The 24,489-nt window shown below is 40.9% G+C and overlaps 1 protein-coding gene across 5 annotated transcripts; it reads left to right on the plus strand.

Annotated features, from left to right (window-relative positions):
• The first annotated feature begins 184 nt into the window (after positions 1–184).
• Positions 185–23,787, plus strand: n4bp3 (NEDD4 binding protein 3). 5 transcript variants are annotated; one of them, XM_088294993.1, is made up of 11 exons: positions 186–343; positions 16,194–16,255; positions 16,396–16,667; positions 16,754–16,916; positions 18,573–18,785; positions 19,719–19,840; positions 19,924–20,119; positions 20,312–20,404; positions 20,469–20,714; positions 20,805–21,045; positions 22,085–23,787. In XM_088294993.1, the coding sequence occupies exons 3-11, from the start codon at positions 16,429–16,431 to the stop codon at positions 22,441–22,443; spliced, it is 1,872 nt and encodes a 623-aa protein (XP_088151119.1). In that variant the 5' UTR covers positions 186–343; positions 16,194–16,255; positions 16,396–16,428; the 3' UTR covers positions 22,444–23,787. The 5 variants fall into 5 exon arrangements, with proteins under 5 accessions (XP_088151117.1, XP_088151119.1, XP_088151120.1 ...); XM_088294992.1 differs by lacking the exon at positions 186–343 and adding an exon at positions 15,934–16,073; XM_088294991.1 differs by lacking the exon at positions 16,194–16,255 and having other exon boundaries at positions 185–343.
• The last annotated feature ends 702 nt before the right edge of the window (positions 23,788–24,489 follow it).

Raw genomic sequence — 24,489 nt, forward strand, 5'->3', positions numbered from 1 at the left:
CGCTTTCCTGATTAAAAAAGGTCATTAATTTAACTTGTTCGTGAAACAAGGACCATCCCGATCTCGGAACCAAAAATCACCCACTCCTGACGTAATTCTAATTGTGGCCGCAAGATGACGCCCTCTCCACTTTTTACCATCCAACGTGCTTGGGCAACTCTCTCCCAGGCTCTACTGTTTCCGTTCCGTCCAAACGTTTGAGAGGGAAACGCTTCTTCAAGCCATTGTGCGTTCCTGCACGCACCAAGCAGGTTGTTTTACACATTGGGAAACTATCGTCTTGTTTAAATGGTTTCATCTCCTGGGAGAGACCGACGCTGACATGTCCTGCATGCGGGATATGGTGAGTTCTCGCTTGCCTCACTTTCTATGCTTCTATGTTTACAATCGCAATTGGAGGTGTGCATTGTGCAGGATGATGGAGCAACCTCACTGTCAAAGTTAGTCTCAAACTTAATCAAGCGGAATGACTACTTGATGTATCTCAATAACTTAAAAAGCAGCTCGCTACTTTGGTCACTCATTGCGGTCTACTTGAGTGTTTTCCAATTAGATAAGGCACATACTTTATATTACAAAAAAACTCATGGCACGCTACTAGTCAAAAACGTCCCAGAAAGTAAGCATTCTAAAATGATGATGATGGCCAAAATTGAATTAATTCGATTTAAAGTAATTGTTCGGTCTGTTCCGTTCTGTCTCTCTGAGAGAAAGAGAAAGAGAGAGAGAGAGAGATGAATTAAAAGGTACTCAATAATTCTCGGACCAAGTAAATTTGAGTAATTTCCCACAATGATAGGAAATCATTAGTGTTACGTGTTATGAAGTGTTTGCTGGGCACAGCTGTACACATTTGGGTTGAAATTTAGATCTCACACACGTACGTACATTCTAAGGTTTCTTTTGATGCTCAGGAGTTCGAGGACAAAAGTTGTGTGTGCCACTCACTCCGTGCGTGTGCACGTGTGGGTGTGCGTGTGCGTGTGTGTGTGTGTGTGTATGTGGGAGGTGGGGAGGTAACTCAATGTTGGGGACTGCCAGGCTGTCGTCGTGGAAACCGGAGGCCACAGGTGACCTCTGACCTGGAGGGTTCTTGGAGCGTAGCAGGAAGGGTCTTTTGAGCGATGTGACGATGTGTGCGAGGGCTGACGCAAATGAAGGATCAGCTCGACAATAGAGGCACAATGGATGTTGTTTTGGAGAGTGTGTGGTATGTTCAAGCGTGGGTTATGGGTCCCTTTACTGCATGTTAGGCTGTCACGTCGGGGGGGATTTGCAGCCTTGCTGTGCTTGAGCCCAATGAGTTAGTGCAGTAGCAACGATATGTGAAAGGTCTGTAGTGGCTGTAATGCTATGTTCGGTTGGTAAAGAGATAGTTGTATAGATTGATCTTTACCATAATGGGGAAAGCCCTATTTGGGTCCCATGTTGGGCTGCTATTTTATAAAAAAATAAATAAAAATAAATCCTCAAAGCTTGTTATCTCATAAATTCCTGTCTGTTTGGTTTAACCAGGTGTTTTAATAACCTGTCTATTACATTCAATAGGCAAGTAAAGTTATTATGCACATTAGCCCCACTGTTATGTAACAGTACAGTTGAACAAGTTGCTCAGATAAATTTGCTGAATAAACAAAAAACTAAAATAACCGGTCTGTTTACGTTTGCACTTGAGACCCAACTATGTAAATGCAAACTACAAAGAAATATATTGAGATTGTAATCTTCACTAACACACGATTTGAAGATACATAATTACGTATGTATGCAATATAATATGAGCAACAATATTGTATGTAATGAATCATTCTGGTATCAGTCTGAAAAAGGATTCATTGAACATCCCTAATCATTTTTAATATATGTTCGAATAGTCAGACCTTTATGCAGGTTTAATAAAGTGATCAAGAAAACTGAGCATTATTTACGGAGTAAAGGCAGAATATTTGACACAGCTTTTGTGTTGGACATTCTTATATTTTCAAGATTACCTATTGAAGCAGCTTGTGACATGTACACACTGAATATATATTTAACATGAACTCTTAAAATCACTAGGTTAAAATAACCCAGATTGGGTGGAACAGCTAACCCGTTGCTGCATCCAAAAGGGGCAGAGCCAATGCTGGGTTGAGTATTGGGTTGTGGATTTGACACAGCACGTTGGGTCAAAATGTTGACCCAACACGGGGTTAAAAAGTAAAAAAAACACACACAAAAAAAAACATATTTTACCAATACTTTCTAAGAAGAAACAATTTTTCCTGTCAGCAACCGCTGGAAGTCTTGGCAGATAACCTTCCAGACAAGACAACCCAACATTTTCAACGAAAGTCAAGTTTAAATGAAATCATCCAAAGTGGCGCAGCCTGCCCAAATCCAAACCTCAACACAATCTGTTGAGTCAATCTGCTGAAAAGTCCACCGCTCAGTATTTTGCGGCCGAGCATCCTTTTCTGCAAAACAGCTGATGCGACATCGACATTCAGCTGTTAGACATCCCAGGGGCTCGTGTGTGTGTGTGTGTGTGTGTGTGTGCGCACATGTTGCTGTTTTAAACACCAGCAGCTGATGTAACACTGTCCTGCCAACTGCTGACCTTTTGTTTCGCAAATACAAATCTCCTATGGGGGTTATTTGCAAGATAGGATATGAGCATATCTAAGTTTTTCTAATTGCCAAGTACGTACGTATTTGTCAGATCATTCATGCAGATGGTCCACTGGAACTGTGCCGAGTCACAAAGATTCCCCCCTCAAGTCAGTCTGAAAATCAAAAAGACTAATCAGTCTTTTTGATTTGTGTCCCCCCCCCCACCTTCCGTTTCCTTGTCCACTTAGCTCTTCCGCTCCTTTCAACTCTTTTTTTTTTTCTCTCAATGTTAGTCCTTAATCCCGAGGTTATCCTCATTTCATAGACTCTGAATGTAGAGCTTTTCACTTCTTGGCTGCGCTCATCCTTTTTGGACGATCTGCTGGTGTGCTTAATGTAAGGCACAGTGGGGGGACTTCGCTTTTTGGACCGGCTTCGACCACCATTGGATAGTTCGGTTTAACCCTTTCAGGATGTTCGGTTATGGTTTGTTTTCGTTATGCAGTTTTTTTTTGTTGCAGGTCGAAGAAGCTCGTGTTATTTGCTGCAGAACACACCTCAGTTAATCATTATCCCCAAATAGCAGGTGGTTACTTAGAGCGAAGCAAGGATGTTGACACTCGTGCTAGTTGCTTTTCTTGAAAACTGGACAACCTAGTGAATTGAGAGTAGAGGAATTTCACAATTCAAGTAAGTGAATCTCATCCTAATCTGCAACACATTTTAGGATGACATGAGGGATGACATCTTTTATGAAGTTTCACTAATGAAGCTTTCTTGTCATAAATGTTGATTTTGACATCATCTGTCAGGGTCTTTCACACTGAATTGACCCAAATGTTCATGTTCTATCAAGATGAAACTCAAGGTGACAGATGAAGCAGATATGAAGGCTTTGCAAATTAAACAATGAAACAAAAGTGTTGCAGGATGGGCAGGACCCACTAACCTTCATTATTGGGAGAGTTGGGGGGGGGGCAACTCTGCAAGTCCAGGAGGGCGAACAGACCCCTCACTGTGCTCTTTGTCCCCAAATGTCACCGACTTCAACAAAAACGGCTCATTGCACTAACTCTGACAGCGCCTTACGCAGGGTCTATTGTGTTAGATTCTATTGTGTTAATCACCAAAGTAAGCCACATGCCGCACTTGTTTACCCCAGCGCTGCCTTATCGTCTTTTTATTGATGCACTTTATCTCCGTTAGCGGCACGCCCGCACGCATGTGCGTCAGTAGTGGTCACGCACTGTATTGTTTGAAGAAAAATCCCAGTGCCGCATTTAGCAGAACGCTGCAAATTGCACTGACTGCAAAGCACAGCTGGTTTCATGAGGCGTTTATCTCAAACCTGCAGCATGGACTTGCTAGTTGGGGGTCATCTTTGGGTCACGTCACGCCATTTATCTTTGCTTAGTCTTGTTAATGAATTGGTTTTCATAAATGACACAATGTATGTATTTTTCTTAACAGTACCAAGGAAGTTGAAGGGGCGAGTTTTTAATCAACAAAAAAAAATACGCTTTTTGTCATATTTGTTTAAAACTGGCCATTTCATCTTAAAGTAGTACCTGAGTAAAATTACCAGCGAAAAAAAAAAAAAAAAAAGCCCTCCCTGGTCCCATCTTGTGCTCCTGTAACACAATTGCGATGGAAGGTGTTCACCAAGTGCGATCGCCCTATCCAACTTTACATCCTCAACCTGCTTGCAGTTCCTTAGAAACGTACTTTGCACACTTCGTTCTTCTGCATGCACTCCCCCTCGTGTATTTCTGCTTCGGCAATGTCAACGACTGTGTGTGCCTCTGCCGCATTGAATTCAAAGGCAATGAGGGGAGCCTCTTCAATTGGCCGGGAATCAAATTGGCTGTGTTCACTCCCACAACGGCGCAAATGTCCCTTTCTACCAACTCCTATCTACCAAAATAACAAGAGAGAAAACTCTACCCTTGCACATAGTTAGACTGTGCTTTCCACTAGACATACACTGTGCACAAAAATAGGGCCTTCTGAGTTATTATATTATGTATTTTTAAACTGGGCGACACAGTTATGGGGGGGACACGGACTAACAGGGTGGCGGTGTCTCCAAATGCTCACTTCACGGTGGAGTTCCTCCATGTCAAAACTTTAGTGTGCCACATTTAAAGGGAATAAAATGATCCACATTGATTGACCATGATTGAACTCAATTCGACCAGTCCCACTGCGGCGCAGCCCTCCTTCTCGCAGATCCGCCGGCTTGCAGGATTTATACCAGCCATGAAATAGAGCCTGTTATCACTTTGAAACATTATTTTTGACAATTTACAATCAATTGGCTGCCTGTACAAATGTCAAGGGAGAGTACGGCTACACCAGCAGTCTACTCTCTGACAGTCACATGATCCCATCAAAATTTTAAATGACATACATAGTATTTACATAGTATTTCAATTTGACCTTCGCCACTTTTTATCTTAGTGTGATTGTGGGCTGACAAATCAGCTTAGCTCCAGTGCTTTTCTGACCTACGCTAATGTTACTCCTCAAATGCCAGACAGTCAATCTGCTTCCTGCAACGTTATTGTCCAGGGGAGCTTAGACAGAGGAAATGAGTCTGTTCCAGACTGTCCTCTCATTTAGTGGCATGTCCAACAGGTACAGAATCTTTAGGCAGGCTCCAACCTAGCCCTGTCTTTAGTTTCTATGAATCTCTGTAAACATTCTTGTCTCCGGCTGTAAATCAGCCTGATTGGTGTTAATCTCTGAAAGAAAGCCTGTGGGCATCAGAGGTGATGATACGGGTTCCGCCTATCGTTGCAGGTTTATTTTTTATGAAGTGTTTACCTGTGTTTTTTTTTTTTAAACTTAAAAGGCAATATACAACAGCGCACTCAAGCTCAGGAATTTCTTTAATAGCCTGCCAGTCTTGGCTTGGTGCTTTATTAAATAAGATTCCTGCATGCCCACCCGTTGGTACCTTCTTTAAGAAGTCAGTCGACCATTGAGCTCTGCTGACCCACTCCAACTCAAAGTGTGGAAATACAGAAGTATAAAGTCGTCTCTCTGCAGATTTTGTGAACAATGTCTTCTCTTTTCTTCCCTCTGGATTGATTCATGTAACCTGATATGGTGCCGAACCCGTCCGGTAGCCCATCTGACAATTAGACTATTGTCCATGCAGGGCTCACCGCTTTTTGTATTTTCCCCTCATCACTCATGTGTCTTTCAGCCCGAGATGGATCCTTCATTTGAGAGTAAACATGCATATTGCGTTGGTGTGCTTTTCCCAATTGAAGCCGTGTATGTCAATGTTGGCTCTGGACTGTCCGCCTACAAAGCGGATCCTCATGCAGGCCTTTTGTCTGTAGAACAGGCAGAACAAGTCCGACCACACGGGTCTCTAAAGTGAGTGCGCAGTGCACAAAGAGATGAGCAGGTGGGGAGCGAAAACGTGCCAATCACTCTATAAAAGCCATATTTGGTGAAGTTAAGTTAGAAAAACGTGAATTTGCACGGCCCTCAAACACAGCTTAAAAAGTAGCTTGGCCTCTGTTTTCAAACCATGCAGTCCGCCTACGGATGATTGTTTAGGATTGTGCAGCTCCCCCCCCTCGCGTCAGACTGACAAACAGGAAGTTGTGTGACCTGATTATCAGTAGGAGAAACAGAACATGGGATAAGTCACAGATTCAATTCAAACAGGTAAAGTGATTTGCTTTCATGCTTTTCGCTCTTTCGCGCGCGCGGATGAAACAGTCTCTCTACTCAATACTTTAAGGTCAGCCAGCCAGTTCAAAACAATTATTTGCTTGTTTTAGTTTGTTGGTTAAAGACAAAGCGGTCAAGCAGATTCAGATTATTCAACTGTTACTAATTAATATAAATGATATAAAAGTTAAGTTAAGTTTATTTTATAAAATAATGAAAATTTTGACTGAATTTCATGTGAATATATTTTCTATTTGTAAAATTCGGTGAAAACTTACTGTTACTGTTACTTATTAAATATACAAAATAGACATGGGAAAGCATTTTTTAAAAAACAATTTATTTAAAAATAAAAAAATCACATTATTTATTTTTTAATTTTTTTAATATTTGATATGGGCTGTGAATTTGATTTCTGATTACCATTTCCACTAAATGGGACTGTGATTTAACAGTGTTTAACAATTACAGTTACAGTGGCATAAAGGGGATGTCAACCCGAAAAAAATCTTTGTTTTTTTTTTGTGACATCACTAGTCTAAACATGGCGTTCTGATTAATATTGTGTTTGTGAAATATGAATTAAGCAGTAAAATCACCCGTTTTTGTACATTTCAGGTGGCGGCCATTTTGTCACTTTCTGTCGACTCAAAATGACATCGCAGTTGCGCAACTAACCACCATTCACGGCTCACCTGTTTTGTGAAGCTGAGCCATGATTGGTTGTTAGCTGCGCCCCGATGAACTATGATGTCATTTTTAGTCGACAGCAAGTGTCAAAATGGCCGCCTCTCAGTTATAGAAAAAAACGGGTGGATTTTGCTGCTTAACTTTTTAATCAGAATGCCATGTTTCGACTAGTAGGACGGCTTAGAACCTATTCTTGTGAATAATTTTTTCTCTGTTCAATCAACTAAATGTCAAAACTTGCATTCAATAGGCTTACCTTTATTTTGTTTAGTATTGTGTTTGGTTGTCCGGTCATTCCTGCTTGCTACTATTTCATTTAAAGCATCAACTTTGAATGTCCATGAAGTTTACCCTGCTTGTGGAAACACTTATTGACATGCCAGTGGGATGAGCACAGTGAAAATTCACAGTGTGCCTCGGCTAATTAGCCACAGAGAATGTTTGTTTGTAGTCAAGCTGAATTGGAAATGAGTAAACTTTGGCTTTTCAAGTCATTACTTGTGGGCCAATGCCGTCACACTGAGCAACATCCCCATTGATTTGGCGCTAATTAACATGTGATGGCTGATTAGCCCCAAAGTGGAACCACATGGTGCTTAGATAAAGACACCTCTGATTATCTGTACTTGCTGACCCATGCAGAGATATGCTTTTATTTACATTCTTTTGTGTGTGTTTATATATAATTGCTGCTCTGATGGTCCGTTTGTGTCCTTGGAATTTCTTTTCCACCCAGGGTGCGTAAATCATTAGGTTGCTTTTGTGGAAACAGTGGTTCCGTTTGTGTTTCCATAATGGCGCAAGCTCACACTCCCTGTGCTGTTGTCATTAGAAACAGAGCAAGGAACTTGTTGCCACTTTGCTGTTTCTCAGCACAAACTAATGACCAAATGCACAGCAGTTAAAAAAAGTGCTGATCATCAGGATGTCAGCTTCATACTGTGCAACCTGATGCGCCGCCTGATAATGTAATGCCTCGGTAAACATTAAAGCAGTCGAAAAATTTATGAAAAGCATTGCTTTGCACATTATTGCGCTTGAGTCTGACTCACCGTCACCTCCCGTGCGTGTGGATGCACACTCACTGCAGCTGTGGACTGAGCGGACCTGGATATCTGGTGTGGGTCGATGTGGGAACCGAGCACGATTCGTGTTGCCGTAATTACGAAAGGGTAACTCCTACGTGAACCGCTCCGGGAAACAAAGAAGCTTCACAAAAGGGAAGGAAAACTCTCCCAACTCTCTCTCGAGTGAGTTTAATGAGAAGCTCACTTTTCTGTGCTTCTATGTAATCTGCTCACCCCCAACATGCACACACACAGTATGATTATCTGGTGAAATGACCAGTGATTAGATGTCTGTTATTCGGTTACCCATGTATGGTTCTCATGGGTCTGCTATTTTTGAGGCCATTCTAAACTGACGCAACACGCAACCCTCCGCTTTAGTTTCAATAGCAATGTTTGAGTTACACGAAGGTACGTTAATTATTAGCGAGGGAGAAATGTTAAGAATGTGCATTTCTTTCCTTGTATCATTCAATTGGTTCACATTTTTCTTGCTGAACTGCCGCTTGTTATCAACGGGAGGACGAACAGTTACTGGATCCCGGATGTAGTCAGGCGTTTTTGCGACGATGTTACCAGACACTGATTTTTTTTTTCTTCTCAAAATGCCTTGAATCAATTTATTATAAGGAAAATGTTTTATTTATATATTTATTATTTCTTTAAATCTCTGCCAGTGCTGACATTGTCAGATGATCACTTCTACAATGTTCCTTGAAAATCACAATGTCCCATAACTGGTGAGCTATTTATAGAACAGGCCCACTGGTTACTCATATCGTCCTTGGGGGATACGCGTTGGTGACCGCTGTTTTAAACAAAACCACAAACAAAAAAATATGTCGGTAGATTTGGATGCATTATTATTGTTATTAGGGCCCAACCGATTAATTGGCTGGTCGTTTGAATTGGTGCCAAATTGCCAATTTTTTTAAATTTATTTATTTATTTTGAATTTAATTTTTAATCATGTTGAAACATACCCCCCAAAAACAAAAATCATCAAAAACTCATCAGATTTATTGCAGATTTTTCATTCTGATGTAAAACCAATACTAGATACTACTTTCATTTAATCGCTCATCAAAATTTTACGCTCACAAATATCGAACTAAAAAAATAAATCAATATTTGTCAGTCAATTATTAATCTTATCGTGTTATCAGTTGGTTAACTGAAGCCTCTTAACGGCCCATTAGTGTGATCGTCAGTGTGGATAGTTATTTGTCGATTGATGCCCTGAGACTGATTGCGGATCAATCCAGAGACAACCTTACCTCTCTCGAAAATTGAGGGATGGAGAAATCCTTTGCTTTCGCCACTTAGGCTGATTACTGTAGCCCACGTGTGTGTGGGGGGAGTGGGGGGGGGCGTGTGCATGTGTGTGTGTGTGTGTTGCAAAGCAAACAGACGCCAACCCCGGGGTCACGTACTTATCCTGAAGCTAATCTTACTCATGTACACGCACACACACACACCAAAGGGAGGTCAACACTCATTTCAAATTTCACAAGTCACAAGTCAGGCCTAATGCAATTGATTCACTCCCTGCTGCAAAATAAGAGTGTACGTGATTAATGCTAATATATGTACATGTCCTGCCTACACTGTCCGTCGGGTGCCATCATTTTACACCGAAACAGCCTTACATAAGTTTCATCTGATACTGATCAATATGTTCAACCCACAGTCACCCCGCATAAACCCACATGACAACTGTAGCCCATAATTGAATTCTGTTTAAGAAATACAATCCTGCTACTGACAGCAAAGACATCTCTGCGGGAGTCACGATGGCTAACATCAAGAGTAGCGAGAATACTCAATAGTCAAAGTAGGATAACGTGCATTAAAACTGTGCTAATCTTATTAGCATTTTAAGCTTTTTAAATCCTACATTTTCTAGCATTTGGATAAGTAGAACATTTTGGTGTTGGTGGACGCAGCACTCCTGCCGTATTCTTTGAAGTTTCTTTAAAGTTATTTGGCGTTGAGCCAAGCTATTGGTGGGAATTATTTTATATTTAAGTACCCTGTTTTAGTTTGTCTCTTGTTGTTTTTTAATTTAGTAATTTGATATTCCATCCAGTGACATTGTTGTCTTTAGACAGTGCTTCTCAATTATTTTCTGTTACATCCCCCTAGCAAGAAGAAAACCATGCACGCCCCCCCACTCCACCACTCACTCTCCGCCGCGACTATAAACAATTGCAATTTTGTTGCTAAACAAACCTACACCGTGGAGTTAATACTCATTGCGCACAATGAGCAATGTGAGAGCCACTGCCAACTAGTGGAATGGATGTGCAATTACACTTTATTGTAGTACGGCAGAAAGAAAGCAGGTTCCTTAGAGTCACATGTGCCCCCCTCCTTTACTATGTCGGCAGCAATGCTAAACTAAGATCCATGCTTTCTATTCTATTTGAAGGGACTCTCTCTTGTCTTGTCTCGTCTCTTTGATCGGAAAGTCCCTCCCCCTACCAAAATGGCCGCCACAGTGGCGCATGTTTAGCCTGCTGTAGTCTTCTAGAAGTCTGTTTATCTCTGACATGGGCTCAGTAAACAGTACTGTGGCCAAATGTGCCTAGTTGCGGACAATTCAGGAACTAACAGACTTCAACAGATACTTTTAGAAGGGGGCATTTTGAGAGGACTGGATACTATTTTCTGTCTGTTGAATCCAGGGTCCGTTGGTTCCGGGTTTATTTCAACGAGGCTCCATTGTGCATACATGGGAATAGACTTTGACTACAAAGTATCTGATAGCAATGCCAACTGACTTAGTTTCTAGTTTCTAGTTTCCTCATTTTCTCTTTCAAAAATGGATCCTTGAGGGCTTTCATGCCATATAAGTAAATCAAGCGTGACTACATGCTGATTTGATCACGTTCTTGCTGTCACCACTTGTCACAAGCAGCTGAATGAAGTGCGCTGCAGGCCTAGAAGAGAGCAATCATCTCCTCGGGGAGGCCAAGGAGTGCCACCGAGTGTCGCATGCAAACGTCATCATCGGGCAGGGCTGACGGAGATTGCTCGGCTGAAGCCTCTAATTGTTAGCTGGTTATTCATTATGGAAGGGAGACACAGGCGAACCCTGAGGCTACTCATAGAAGTCTTGAAAGAAGGACTGTGAAATGCTTCTTTTGCATCTGAGGGCAATTTGTATGTCATGTTGCATGTGTGAAATATGACATGACACAAGCTACGCACGTACATGGAAATGCGGCAAGGGATTCCTGTGGCTAAACCAAGCTGATGTCATTCTCGTGAACAGACGCAACTTGGCACAAGAGGTCCACTATCGTTGCAAAACACGGAGAACGAGAAGCAACCTTGCTGGGAGACGTGGGGCATGACTCAATGGTGGTCAAGAGTGATGGCGTTAAAGCTCAAGTGTTCTCTCTCACACTGGTTTCATTGATGGTGTCTGCTTGAGTCACTACAGGGTCAAGCGGGTCGTATTTGTTCATCGCTGCAGAAAAAAGCTGCCATTGAGCACTCGGAGTGTAGAGGCCAGACACAAAATAGGGCAGTGGATATTTTAGGGACCTGGCAACTACAGTGGTGTTTTTATAGGAGGAGAAATGGCAGGACCCCAACCATATAAGTAGGCTACTCCCTGGGAAGGGTAAGTGAATTGTTTTTAAAATCCATCCATCCAATTTCACTTTCAAATATTCCTATTCCACTGTCATTTTTTATTGTGTCTACGGAAATGATTCATAATTACTTGAAATGCTGAAATTTATAATTACTGAGACAGAAACAAATGCAAATGTTCAAGTTGTGGACTGACTCGGGTTAGGTACAGTTTAAAGCAGGCGTGGGCAAACTACGGCCCAGGGGCCACATGCGGCCCATCTAACGTTTTATTCCGGCCCGCCGAATTAAAAAAAATTAAATGAATAAATCTTGTTAATGTTTTATTTTCTAAATACTGTGTTTTTTCAAAGACATATATGTTGTTGTAATGCTTTTGTTCACTTTCATTTCAAATTAAATGTATTTCTTTTCTGTGATGAGGTTACCAAAACACTCCATCCATCTGCTCCTGGTCCGGCCCCTCTGTCAAATTTTAGAACCCATTGTGGCCCGACAATCCAAAAGTTTGCCCACCCCTGGTTCAAAGGGTTTAAGCATAACTGCAATAGGCCAATAACAAAAGATCACACCTGTCGCCCTGCGGGCTGTTTATGACATCCCACTTCTCTGTATTAAATCTGAAATATTACCACCGGCCATTGCAAATTATATGGACTAAATGCTTCTGTCCACATGGTGGTCATAGTTTTATTTTCATAAATGATACATCTTTTCACTCATCATCTCATGTTATGTTAAAAATGCCATCTATTTTATAATTATTTTTCTGATTCACATATGACAGGGTCATGGTCTAGTATGCAGAGTCCAACACCTACTTCAGTAACTACTGTAAAAAAGTTTCTTTGCCTGATAAAGAGTTGAATGTCTTTCAGATGTAAGGCACGAAATGGTCAATGTGAGGAAAAATTGAGTGACGAAAAGTCTGACAAACAGACCATAAACCAAAGAGTGCTCATTGATAACAAAAGTATGGAATGTTAAGGAGGTACCAGCCGAGAAAATCCCTTTTCAAGTCTTTGATCCCACCCACATCGAAGATGAAAACAAGCTGTCCGCTGACTTTACTGCATGAAGGCGCTTGAAGGTTGCTTCATTTGTCACATCTGAAATGTGGTGCAACACACTCATAGAGGTTGAAGAGAAGAATTAAGTGGATAACTGTTTGGCTCATTGTTCAGAGTCGGGCATAGCAGATATAGATTATTTCACGCTGATCCTATTTCCAATATTTGGCATACAAAAATTAATCAATTAATTAAAATATAGATTATGAATAAAATAACTTATCTTTGGCTCCCTTAATGTTTTTACAACAAAAATGTGAATTACAGGCAGGACTTGATTGTTTATTGGTATTATATTTTTGGTATTATATTATATATTATTGGGATTATATTGGTCTAACTATACAACAGCAATGCATGTTCAGGTACGTAAACAAAAAAAGCAAAATAGCATGAACTTGTTGTGTATTGTGTTGGTCGCCATCAAGACCGGCACGAAATCACAACAAAATCGTGCTGTTTTTATTGGACTAGGTGGTCAATCAGCTGGATTCCATCATCTTGATTTACTTAACTATACAACTTGTTTAGAAATAAACATCTGAGTGACATCTTAAATTAGTGTTGTGACATTAGAGAGCCAGTATTTTATTTATTTATTTTTTTTTAATGGCTCTTTTGGGGTGAACGATAAGAAACGATTTGCAGCTGTGAGAGCTAGACGTTTGTTTTTTGTGTGCCAATTTGGTATTATTTGGTAACACTGAAGCAATCTAGGTACAATTATAGAAAATAACACTTCTCCAAAGCTTCGGGATGGAATTTATTACTGTAGGTTGTGGTAACTTGACTCATACTGTTGCAAATGGAAAAAGTCCTGGATAAATTCTGTGAAAATCCTGGAAAATAATTTCAAGAAAAGAACACTGGAATATGTATGGGTAGATCACTAGTTAGCTAGTGAGCTCGCTGGGTAGTTAGGTAGCTAGCTGGGAGGTTAGCAAGCTAGATAGCTGGGTAGCTAGCTAGCTAGATAGCTGGGTAGCTAGATAGCTGGGTAGCTTGCTAGCTAGCTAGCTACAAAAGCTAAATAGATAAACCTGAAGTGTTAACCATCATAACTAAATCTCACTATATCACTGCAGTTGTTTGTGGAACAGATTTAGTGAGCCCAGTGGACGATTTGGGTTTTAGCACAAGATCCAGCCTTCACTAGGCTCTTGTGATCATGTAACCAAGTGTACACTGTGTGGGTGGTTGAGATAGAACCTGTACAGTTACCCCACAAATGTAAACAAACTTTGATATGAGGCAGGGGAGGCAATCTCCGCGGGGGTATAAGAACCGGAGCTTTGGAGAGTTTTTTTTATTTATTTATTTATTTTTTTTGCAAGGCTGTGATGAGTGACCCGCACGCATAATCCAGTGTGAGTGAAGCATCCGTGGGAGTGAGCATTCGGTGCTGCATCAAAAAAAAAAAAAAAAAAAAATCCAACAAGTCCAAACCCGTGTTCTGTGAAGTATCTTTGGAATTTTCTTTCCACTGTGCGTGTTGTCGTGGTGCTGCTGACTGACCCAAGTGTGTCTGAGTGTCTGAAATGTCCTCTCTTCACACTCAAGTGTCAAACCTCTTTCTGCTATTTTAGGAGGGAGTTTGTCCTTGAGAGCCTCCACTTGGAAGCCTTATGGTTTTGTTGTCTTTGTGGTTGTTATAGATGTGGCAGTTGTGTGGGTGAGTCAAAGAGGAAAAACCAACATTTCCCTTAAGAAAACACTACTATGCATTTTTGTATTGAAACTTTTAAGGTACAGAATGCTTCAGAACTATGAACAATTAATTAAATTCAAATTGACATCACAGTGTAGTCGGATGAAATTTTGCAATGGCAAAGGCTCGAATTTGGTGTGGAAAAAAGAACAAAACTCTGAGTAGTCAGGGCTAGTTTGCTGCTGTAAATTTGACCACGTCCCCGTCTGGTTTGTTCAGACCAATAAAACCGAAGGGTAATGATAGAAAACAAAGTGAAAGACGATTGTCTTCAAACCACCAATGATTGTGTCGGTCACTCTCTCAACTAGAATTGTCTCGAGCCAATCATGTGATCTGAAAACCAGGTCAATCATATGATTTTCAGATGGTCGTTACTGGCTAAAAAGGATGGAGTTTGGAATTTCCTTAAATTGAAATTTAAGAATCAAATATTTTATTTGAGCAGCTGGTTGTGAAGTTTTCCATGATAGCTGCATGAATAAAAACATGAACAGCTTTCGACTCAGCCTGGCTGAGTGGCTCGAGCAAAGTAGCCTGAAGTTGCTTTTGCGAACCTCTTCTCCCTCACAATTTGAGCAATTTGCATAATGGTTCAACTCTGCCGAGGGCAGCAGTGTCAAGTACTTCATGATGTATTAGAAGTGAAACATGCCAATGCCTATACACAACAATGTTTGGAATTTAGAGTTGAGAGGCGTGCAGTACGGGGGCTCAAGTATCTGATTTTCCAATTACAGTCATGCCAAGTTATGCTATCCATTATATGATATGACAAAACTTGAGATGATATAAGAATATTCTTTTGCCACATTATAAGGCAGCACGTTAAGAACGTTGTCAGCATATGTGTCGTACAGTTCTGAAGGTCACTGAGTTCAAAAATCTGCTGTGCATTTTCTCTCCATGACTGCAAGGATTTCATCACTGAAGAATTACTGATTTGGTCCATAACATATCAGAAAATCTGCATTTTTTTCTAAAATAAAAGCAGATGTTAGCAAATGTATTATTTTGAAAGAAAAAAAAGCGCAAACATCATCAATCTGCTTTAATGGAGGACTGCAGAATTCAGAGAAGTTTTTCTGATGTGAGGTTGCAGTTCCAAGGATTTAGACAAATTTAAATGAAGCAAGGTCTCTGAACTGTTAATCGATTATCAAAATAATTAGCGATGGATTTGATAATCAATTAGTTGTTTGATTTATCATTACACCGATACGAATAAAAATTCAAGGTTTATGTTTATGTACCAAAAACAATTTGACATGGTAGATGGAGACAATTCATCTCAGGACATATTTGTCCTATTTACCGGACATAGATAGATGGATGGTGCCCACAGCATCCAATTTGTCACTGATACGTTGGACACATGTGACTTTCATGGGATGCAGGACATTTGACAGCCAAATAAGCTCCAGATTGAATTGGCCATGTGGCTCAGCAGCAAAGGATCTCGCAGCCCCCCCCCCCAGCTTGCAGTTGTAACCTAGTTGGATCAGAGTTACGCAATCGGCTTGCGATGAGACATATGCTGCCCGACCTCCAGATAAACATCAGCCTCATATGCAGGATGTCAGTTGCTGCTGGGTCGGCCAGACGCGAGCGCCTGAAGGGTAAAACCACTTCTGAAACAACTGCGAGTACATCGTGGGTATTTTTGAATAGCCGGGGGATGTTTGTCCTTTTCTCAAAGGTGTCATTTTGCAGCTCTTGTTGTCTGACGGGAGACGCGGCTGGGCCTGTGTGTGTACATGTGTGTGTGTTTAGCTGGATTCTGAGACAGCTGCTTCTACACACAAGAGGAGCACAGCTGATGACATCCACTCAGGGTAATAAATTGGAGCAAAAGGTGGAGAGGAGAAAAAGGGAGGGAGGGAAAATAAACTAAAGAGAGCATGAAAATGTCAAGGCAAGAAGTGTAAATCCTGACACATTTATCTCATGCAGTGTCTTTTTTTTCTCTTTACAGAGCACCTTCCCTCCCTTGTGAGCCGTGACATCGATGGCAGCCTCGGTCCAGACACTCCCTCGTCCGAGTAAAAACTTTCAAAGCCCATTCCCAGCGCCGTCCTTTTCACCCCGCTGCAACATGGGAAGTGTAGGCAGTCTGGTGGAGAGGCCCGACGTGTCTCCTACTAAAGTCAACCGGGCCGTTCCGCAGGTGAGGCCCAAACCGTCCAACGGCCTCTTGAAGAAAGGCTTCACCCAGAGGGAGCTCCTCAACTACCTCAACATCACCAGGTGAGTGACACACATAGGAGGAAGATGGAGCTCCATTCCCAGGCTGTTGTCACATTCCTCCGTTGATGTATTGTGTTCCCAAACAGAAAAGAGCCCAAAGCAAACCAGAGAAGTGGCTCCAAGAATGACATCATGGCCTCTATCAGTGGGCGAAAGGAAGAAAACCTGTATGCCAAGGTCTTCCACAAAGATGGTACAGAGATTGATTTGAGCAAGAATTCACTGCCCAGTGATGGGAAATATGAAAAGGTGAATGTTTGTTTGAGTACACTATTTAATAAGATTCTTTATTGTGCTTCAAAAAATAGTTGGGTCAGAAATAACCCAAATAGGAATAAAAAGGACCAACAGAACGTTTTGAGTTAATTATTTAACCCAATAATTGGGTCAAATGAATAATGTGCAAAACATTTTTTTATTTATTTTTAAATTTAACCCAATTTTTGGAAAAAAAAGTCACCATTTTTTTATTATGCACTCAACCCCAAAAGTTGGGTCAAATTAATAACGACAAAAAAATATAGTTAAAAAAATTGGGTTAAGTGAAAAAAATGAAAGATTGGATTGTTTTGTGTGTTATTAATTTGACCCAAAAAGAGACAAATGGTGGTTGGTCGCTTTTTGACCCATAATTGGGTGATTTGATTTTTTGTTTTGTTTACCAAACTATTTTTAGAGTGAAGGTCCACTCTGGTCCTGCGAGTATTTACATTAGCAAGATTTTTTTTTATTAGATCAGTTCTTTAAAATGTATTTCTTCAATTATCCTATTAAAAAAACTGTTTCATTGATTTGTCGTAAATAACTAAATAAAATATATAAGTCTAAACTGTACTCATTATGGTTTAAATGAATCTTTCCTTCATAATACTGTAATGTATTTATAAATAAATGTTGTTATAACAATCTACAAATGACCTGGCCCAGCTAGACCCTTTGTAAAAAAAATCACATCTTTGAGCACAAAGGTTTGCCCACTCCTATGTTACGCTGAGGGATAAATTGACCCACTTGAAAGTTCAAATAATAGAGACATTTTTAATTTTGGGGTGTAAAATTTCTTTAAGTTTCTTTTTTTGTTGTGATTTTGCTTCGGGAGAGTGAGCACCGATACCAGATATTGATATCGGGGCAAAACCAACCTTATTTTAAAGTATCGGGCTGATACCAGCCACCGAGACTTCTGGTGAGGTGAGACGTTGCAGCCCGGGCGCACTGAAGGACGCTCGCAGCGTTGCATTGGTGTTCCGTGTCTGCGCACTGCACTGTCAATACAAATTTATGGTAAAACAGTTAGGACAACATTCTGTGTCACTTTATCATGTCCGAATATTTATTCTCATCCCCAAATATCTTACCCATGTTAAAAAAAAATAATTAAATCAATAAAAGCTTGGGATATAAGCCCTTATTTATTAAACGAAAGAATATAAATAGTGTCTCTCTACTTCAGTCCTGCCCATGTAATAACACATAAGTTATCGAAGAACCATGTAGAGGATGGAATGTCATGCTTTTGATTTTGATACAGCCTTGGAACACATTAATAACTTCCAAGCAGCCAATGTGGGTGTTTTATATTGCCATACAGACAGCGGCTAGCTGCCAAAGGTTGTGCTAAATGGATCAGTATCATATTTATACCGCTCTGGACGCATCCTTCAACGCCCTCGCAACATGTCAGCAGTCAATCAACCGTTGATTCCAGTTCACTGTCACCGACTGATATTGCTGCACTCACTGTGCTTAGATTCATTGCTTGTAATAATATCTAGCAAATTGACAATCAGACATGCTGATAAGTCTCAAGGCAAAATATTATAGTTATTATTTTTATTGTGTGATTTTTATTTGATAGTCCATATACATTTCCTAATGAATTTTGAATATTCTTGTTTCACTCAGGCCCGCTTTCGGTCATCTGCCTTCAAACCCGTCACTCCCAAAAACTTCAGTTCCATGCAGAACTTGTATCCGTCTTCCAAATCGGAAGACGTGGACCACGGGATATCTAATGGGCTCCACAGAGCCTACGCCCATGTCTCCAAAACTGTTTCCAGCTCATCTTCCTCATCCTCACCCTCTCGTCACGGAGGCTCCACCACGGGTAACAACAAGGTACGCTGTCTCTTTCAATTGAAACCAGTTCAGTGGAAGAACATGTGTTCATTTGGAAAAATCTCTTTCCAAGTCAGAAAACAAACCAGAACTAGAATGAGTCTCCTTTGAGTTCCAAATTTGAACCATTAACAAACATTGTGTAATAACACTATCATGATGCAACAATAGGAAGCATTGTTACTGCACGAAAATATTGCAGTTTTGAATACATTTATCTGATTACGTTACAAGAGAATTTGATTGGTATAAAAAAAAAAAATGTCTCGCTGAAGGCCCTGGGCAGATTTGAGTGACATGGCAACACATCAATGCTGAAATCTGATTGGACAAAAACATGTTTATTTCCGCATATATGCAGCCAATAGAAAAAATATGAAACAGAGAGAATGGACTGTTGGGAATAAATTAATACCGTTTCAGGGAACAAATATTAGAATTCAAGTTGTAAATGTAAGTCAGTGTGTAGGTGTAGGTGTTTAGGCTAGCCTTTCTGGCCCACCACTGACTTCAGCTGCGTTTAAAAAAAAAAAAAAAAAAGACAGAATTGATTGCGTTTACATTCGGTGAGATGGAGGCAGAGAAGAACTTATAAAAGATAGACCATAATTATGATTGACCCTTCTAGGTTGTTAAGCCAAGAGCGCATCCGTTTTTAAGAATCCAGTTGACAGCAAAAGAAGTTGCCGGTGAAAATGTAAAAATCTAAAATCTGATTCTACATCCACTTGATGAAAACTGAAAGTAAATTTCTGGATTCTCGCTTAACTTTAAAATGTCTTTACAAAATGCATCACTTCTCAATAAAGTTTGTACATAATTCTGATCGCTAATAATCAACAATGTTTGTGAGAGAGGCCCTGAGCGCACAAAATAAACAACTTTGTCATGGTCTGGCATTGCATTTACACCACAATTGTCATCGCTGTGTAGGCTCATTCCTCCATGCGCGGGGCGAGTCAGGACGATGACAACCTGTCCGACTCGGGGCACAACTCCATGAGCAGCCTGCCGCCGTATCGGCCCCCCTTTCGCCCGAATCTGTCCCACATCAGGTGTGTGTCACTCCCCAGCCTCCAATAAAGTGTTCTGTTATCTTAACTACTGCTTGAAAATGACATTTTATTGGCCTTTCTAGTGCATCTATGGGCCACATCAATACGATCGGCTCCCTGGACCGCACCTCTCTTGGCGCCAAAGCTGCTGGGTCGGGAGCTGGGACCATAGGGGAAATGGCGTGTCGCAGCATGGCAACGCTCAGCCGCCTGGTGCCGTATGGAGGGGAGGCTCCGCCTCCTTATGACTGGACGCTCTCCATGTCGGTAGAGGAAGTGGTGAGTACGTCACTAGAGAATATAATTCAGATATTCTGCTTTTGTCGCAGAAAACTGGACAATAACGACACACAAGAATAAAGGGTGTTCATCAGTTTTAGTCCATTTAATAAACATAGTTTCAGTTATTTTTCTTTTTTTAAACTTTAATATGAACCTTGCCCCTCAAACATAACATGATGCCTCGCAAAGGTACGGGATCTGGAGGAGCGGCTGGTGGAGAAAGAACACGAGCTGAAGCAGATGAGAAGAAACCTGGACGAGAGCGAGGGCGCCATCGCTCAGGTGAATCTCTCATCTGGATCACAAATTGTTTGAGGCCTGCGCCTCACGTTCTCCCTGCGCGTAGGTATTTGAAGGCAAACAGCGCCTGTGGGAGAAGGAAGTGGAGGAACTGAAGCGCCTCTACGCTGCCAAGCTGCGACACGTTTCCCAGCATGCCCAACGATCCCAGCGTGGTTTCCAACTGCAGCTCTACAAGGCCCAGCAAGAGAAAACCCAACTGCAAGAAGAGCTTGAGGGTCTTAAAAGAAGCCAGGGGGGCGGAGCCAAGGAGAAGCCAACGAGTCCCACCCTGGAGGAGACACAGTGGGAGGTCAGCTGCGCTATATAACAGGGAGAAGTCCTCACTTTGATGTCATTACAGAGAAGTTAAGTGAATTCTATGTTGTTTGCCCTCATTTAGGTTTGCCAGAAATCCGGAGAGATCTCCTTGCTCAAGCAGCAGTTTCGAGACTCTCAGGCCGAGGTGACCCAGAAGCTGAGCGAGATCTTCCAGCTGAAGACGCAGCTCAGGGAGACGCGCCAGGAGCTTCGCAACAGGGACAGCCAGGTAGATGCGTTGAAGATCATCCTGCACAGCTCCCAGCATCACAGAAGACCCTCTCACAGCTCCAGCGACCACGGGAGAGGAGACGAAACTACAGGTAGCATTTGGGGATCAAACTAGCGCACTTGAAATGCTTGAGATCATTTGAGAGAAGAAAGAAACAGGAAGCACAGCCGAGTTTATAAATATTGAATGTCATCTTTTCTAATCCTGCTTTTTATGCCAACAGAAATGAATGGCTGTAGTTTAATTTTACAATGGACATCTTTGGGCATGATTATTGATGTATTTTAAGAGACGATAAGTTGTTTCCCAACTATTCCCCCGGTTTCAAACACTTTAAAAGGGAAGTCACTCGCAAAACATTTTTTGCAATGCGCCTTGACTAAACTAAACACGGCTTTCTGGTTAATATTGCATTTGTGGAATATGACTTAAGTAATAAAATTAGTCCGTTTTTTGCCGTCTCCGGGGACGCCCATTTTATTCATTTCTGTCAAGTGAAAATGATATCACATTTGTAGGTAAAGGTTCAGGTAATGACCAATCACAACGCACCGTTTTGGTTTTTTTGGGGGGGGAGAATTTCTTGTGGTTGACTTCCCTTTTAAAAACGAGGACACAGTTAAAAATAATTTTAAAAAGTTGGGTGAATTTAAAATTTCAAGGCAATAACTTTGATACATTTTTAAGTGGGCCGATTCAGCAAAAATGATTTAAGTTTTGCTGTTGCGGAAGTTAGTTTTCACACATTTCGCAACGAATAAATAAGAGTTTACTATTGTCCGTTGTATTACACCCTAACCTAAAGATTCAAGTAAAACAACTCAGCAAATTATTTTGGAGCTATCAACTTGCTTCGCTTGTTGTGCTAACTAACATTATGCTTCAATGTCAATAATAAAGTTTTTTTTGTTTGTTTTTCAATTTAGGGGCCAAATCCAAAACTAAAGTGACGACGACGTCTTAATACTTTTGTCCATATGGTGTCTATGAGATATAACAATGATTATTTAACCACTTAGTTATTTTGAGTACGAAAAAAATGAGGTTATTACCTTATTAATGTAAGCAGGTCAGCAGCAGACAGTTCCACTGGACCGGATGAAACATTTGATCCCATCTTTTCCTTGTAGGCGGGTGCGCTGGCCCGACGGAGGAGCGTCTGCGCGCCGAGCTGCTACTGGAGCGGCGCCAGAGCGAGGCCCAGGCAGCGGCTTTCGAGGAGGAGAGGCGGACATGGCAGACAGAGAAGGACAAGGTCATCCGCTACCAGAAGGAGCTCCAGGCCAGCTATTTAGAGATGTACCACCGCAACGCAGAGCTGGAGAAGGAGCTGCATCAACTGAGAGCCGTCCAAGAGCAAGGAGGGGGGAGCGGGGATGGAATTTTGGAAAAAGAAGAGCAAGAGCTGAAGGGCGATGTGGAAAAACAAGATGACAGCCCATCCTCGGGTTTGCCGTGGATAGACAGGATCGAATCCTCCGAAATATGAACATGACAACAGAGAAGACAAGGTGGGCTGGGACCAAAAGTTACAACTGGAGATTTGTAATTACCAATCAAAGAACCACACTGTACTCCTTTTTAGATACTCGTGCACCTCCTGGACACATTTTGGGATTTTGTTATTGAAACTCATGCATTATCCACTGTTTAATTCAGGAAATTGTGTTTGATTATAGTAGTTTTGGTATAATTCTGCGCCATATATTCTTTGGCAAATGTAAAACTTTGACGTAAAAAATGAAATAGTAATGAACCAAAATTATGATTTATTATTTTTAAATCACAGCCTTTGTGTTTTGATGATCATAAAGAAACCGTCCAAAACCGACAGAACACACAAGAGCACATTCTACGCTGTACAATAGAAGTCTTCCTGAATGTGAATGTGTACATAAACAAATGATTATGGCGTGGCATGTTGTTGTTATTCGACTAATGTTGTACAGCTTTGACAATAACCAAAGGATTCAGAAGGGATTTCGTTGGAGCCTGGTAAGCTTTTCCGGATTCAGGCAGAAAAGCTGCATGCGGAGGTTCCGTATCAACAAAAGACTAATGTTTGGTGTCAAGATTTAACACTATTTTGTGAAACGTGCCCCTACTTGTGAAAATCACATTGTTACAAATACACTTCATTCCTCAGTTTCCTGCCAGACTGATATATCTTGTAAATAACTAGACTCTCCTTCACTTTACCTCAATCTCAATAGTGCTGACCAATTTGAAAAAAATTATCATTTTTTTTTTAATTGTGATTCCCCCAATAACTCCCATCCTGCCCAACTACTGCAATTTTAATATGCTTTTTTTTCAAGATAATTTTCCCATGTATGTTTTTAACTGACACAATGAATGAATTAAACGGGACCACTGGTGTAAACATTAATCAAGTCAAAATGCGATTACAACAATGCTGCAAATAATTCTGTGGCTTTATCACGTCAGCTTTTTGTGTTTCATGAAAAAATGAGATGTGGACTGTACTTCTGACGCTCTGACCTTATCTAGATACTATATAAATAAATAAAGTACTTACTCTATATGTATAAAAAGAATAACGCTAAACAACTAATACAAATGAAGCACCACCCTAGCCCCTGAAATTGTGATCTGAAAATTGCATTCTATTACTTTGCAAAGTTGATTTAAATGTAATTAATTGTTCAACCCTGAAGCACAACATTGATATTTCTGTATATTTTTTTAATGCAATGACACTGCCCTGCTTAAATCTGATTTGTTGTATTCTCCTGAACAAAAATCCAATGCATGATGCAGGTTAATGTATTTTGTTTTTATTCTTTTTACATATAAAAGCATTCAAAAGCCAGCTGTCATTTGACATTTCCACATGCTGTGACTCATCTCTTTTTTGGAGTTTAATCTGAACATCTTAGATCGAATAAAACTGAATTTTGGTGTTAAAAAAGAAAATCCCCAAAAGTTAAGAGGCTTTTCTGATTACACCAGTCTGGACCGAAGCGAGCAGAAATCAAAATTCTTGGACTGCGCCCGAGGGTGCAGACGTCTGTCGCTCCCTCGGAGGGTTGAAAAAGCAACACAAAGTGTGCCAATAAAAGCTGAGGACAAGCTCTTTATTGCAAAATGAACAAGAGCGCAGTAGAGGCTTTTGGAACTAATGTGGCTTTTAGAGGTTTAGCCTTGGATCCTTATCTCAGCCTCGACTGCTGCCACAGTGAGGGGCCTCCACTGAGATAGATCCCTGTTTGCAAAAAAAAAAAAAAAAAAAAATTGCGAGAGATACATTGGGAATTGTTTTATGGACTCATACATGGCATTATGTTGAAAAATAATGCAGAATGTAACGTGAATAGCAGAAGCTGACTCACCAGGTCTCTACCTCGACATTTAAAAAAGATTATGTAAACTGGGCTTAATATAACTGTGGAGCTCAGGGGAGGTGATTTGCTGTAGTAGGATGAGAGAAGAGGACATTCTTCGCTCTGTAGGAGGCCTGCAACACTTAATGCTGCTCATCCGATGGACTGCAATGGTTTCAAAAGGTAGCAAA

Source organism: Idiotropiscis lumnitzeri, chromosome 4, assembly GCF_059441095.1.
Source record: "Idiotropiscis lumnitzeri isolate Australia: NSW breed Sydney's pygmy pipehorse chromosome 4, RoL_Ilum_1.0, whole genome shotgun sequence".
Taxonomy (NCBI): Eukaryota; Metazoa; Chordata; class Actinopteri; order Syngnathiformes; family Syngnathidae; genus Idiotropiscis; species Idiotropiscis lumnitzeri.

Coding starts and splice junctions, on each gene's coding strand:
- n4bp3 (XM_088294991.1), top strand. CDS start 16,429: ATGGCAGCCTCGGTCCAGACACTCCCTCGTCCGAGTAAAAACTTTCAA. Junction 16,668..16,753: donor AACTACCTCAACATCACCAG/GTGAGTGACACA, acceptor GTTCCCAAACAG/AAAAGAGCCCAAAGCAAACC. Junction 20,405..20,468: donor GCGAGGGCGCCATCGCTCAG/GTGAATCTCTCA, acceptor CCCTGCGCGTAG/GTATTTGAAGGCAAACAGCG.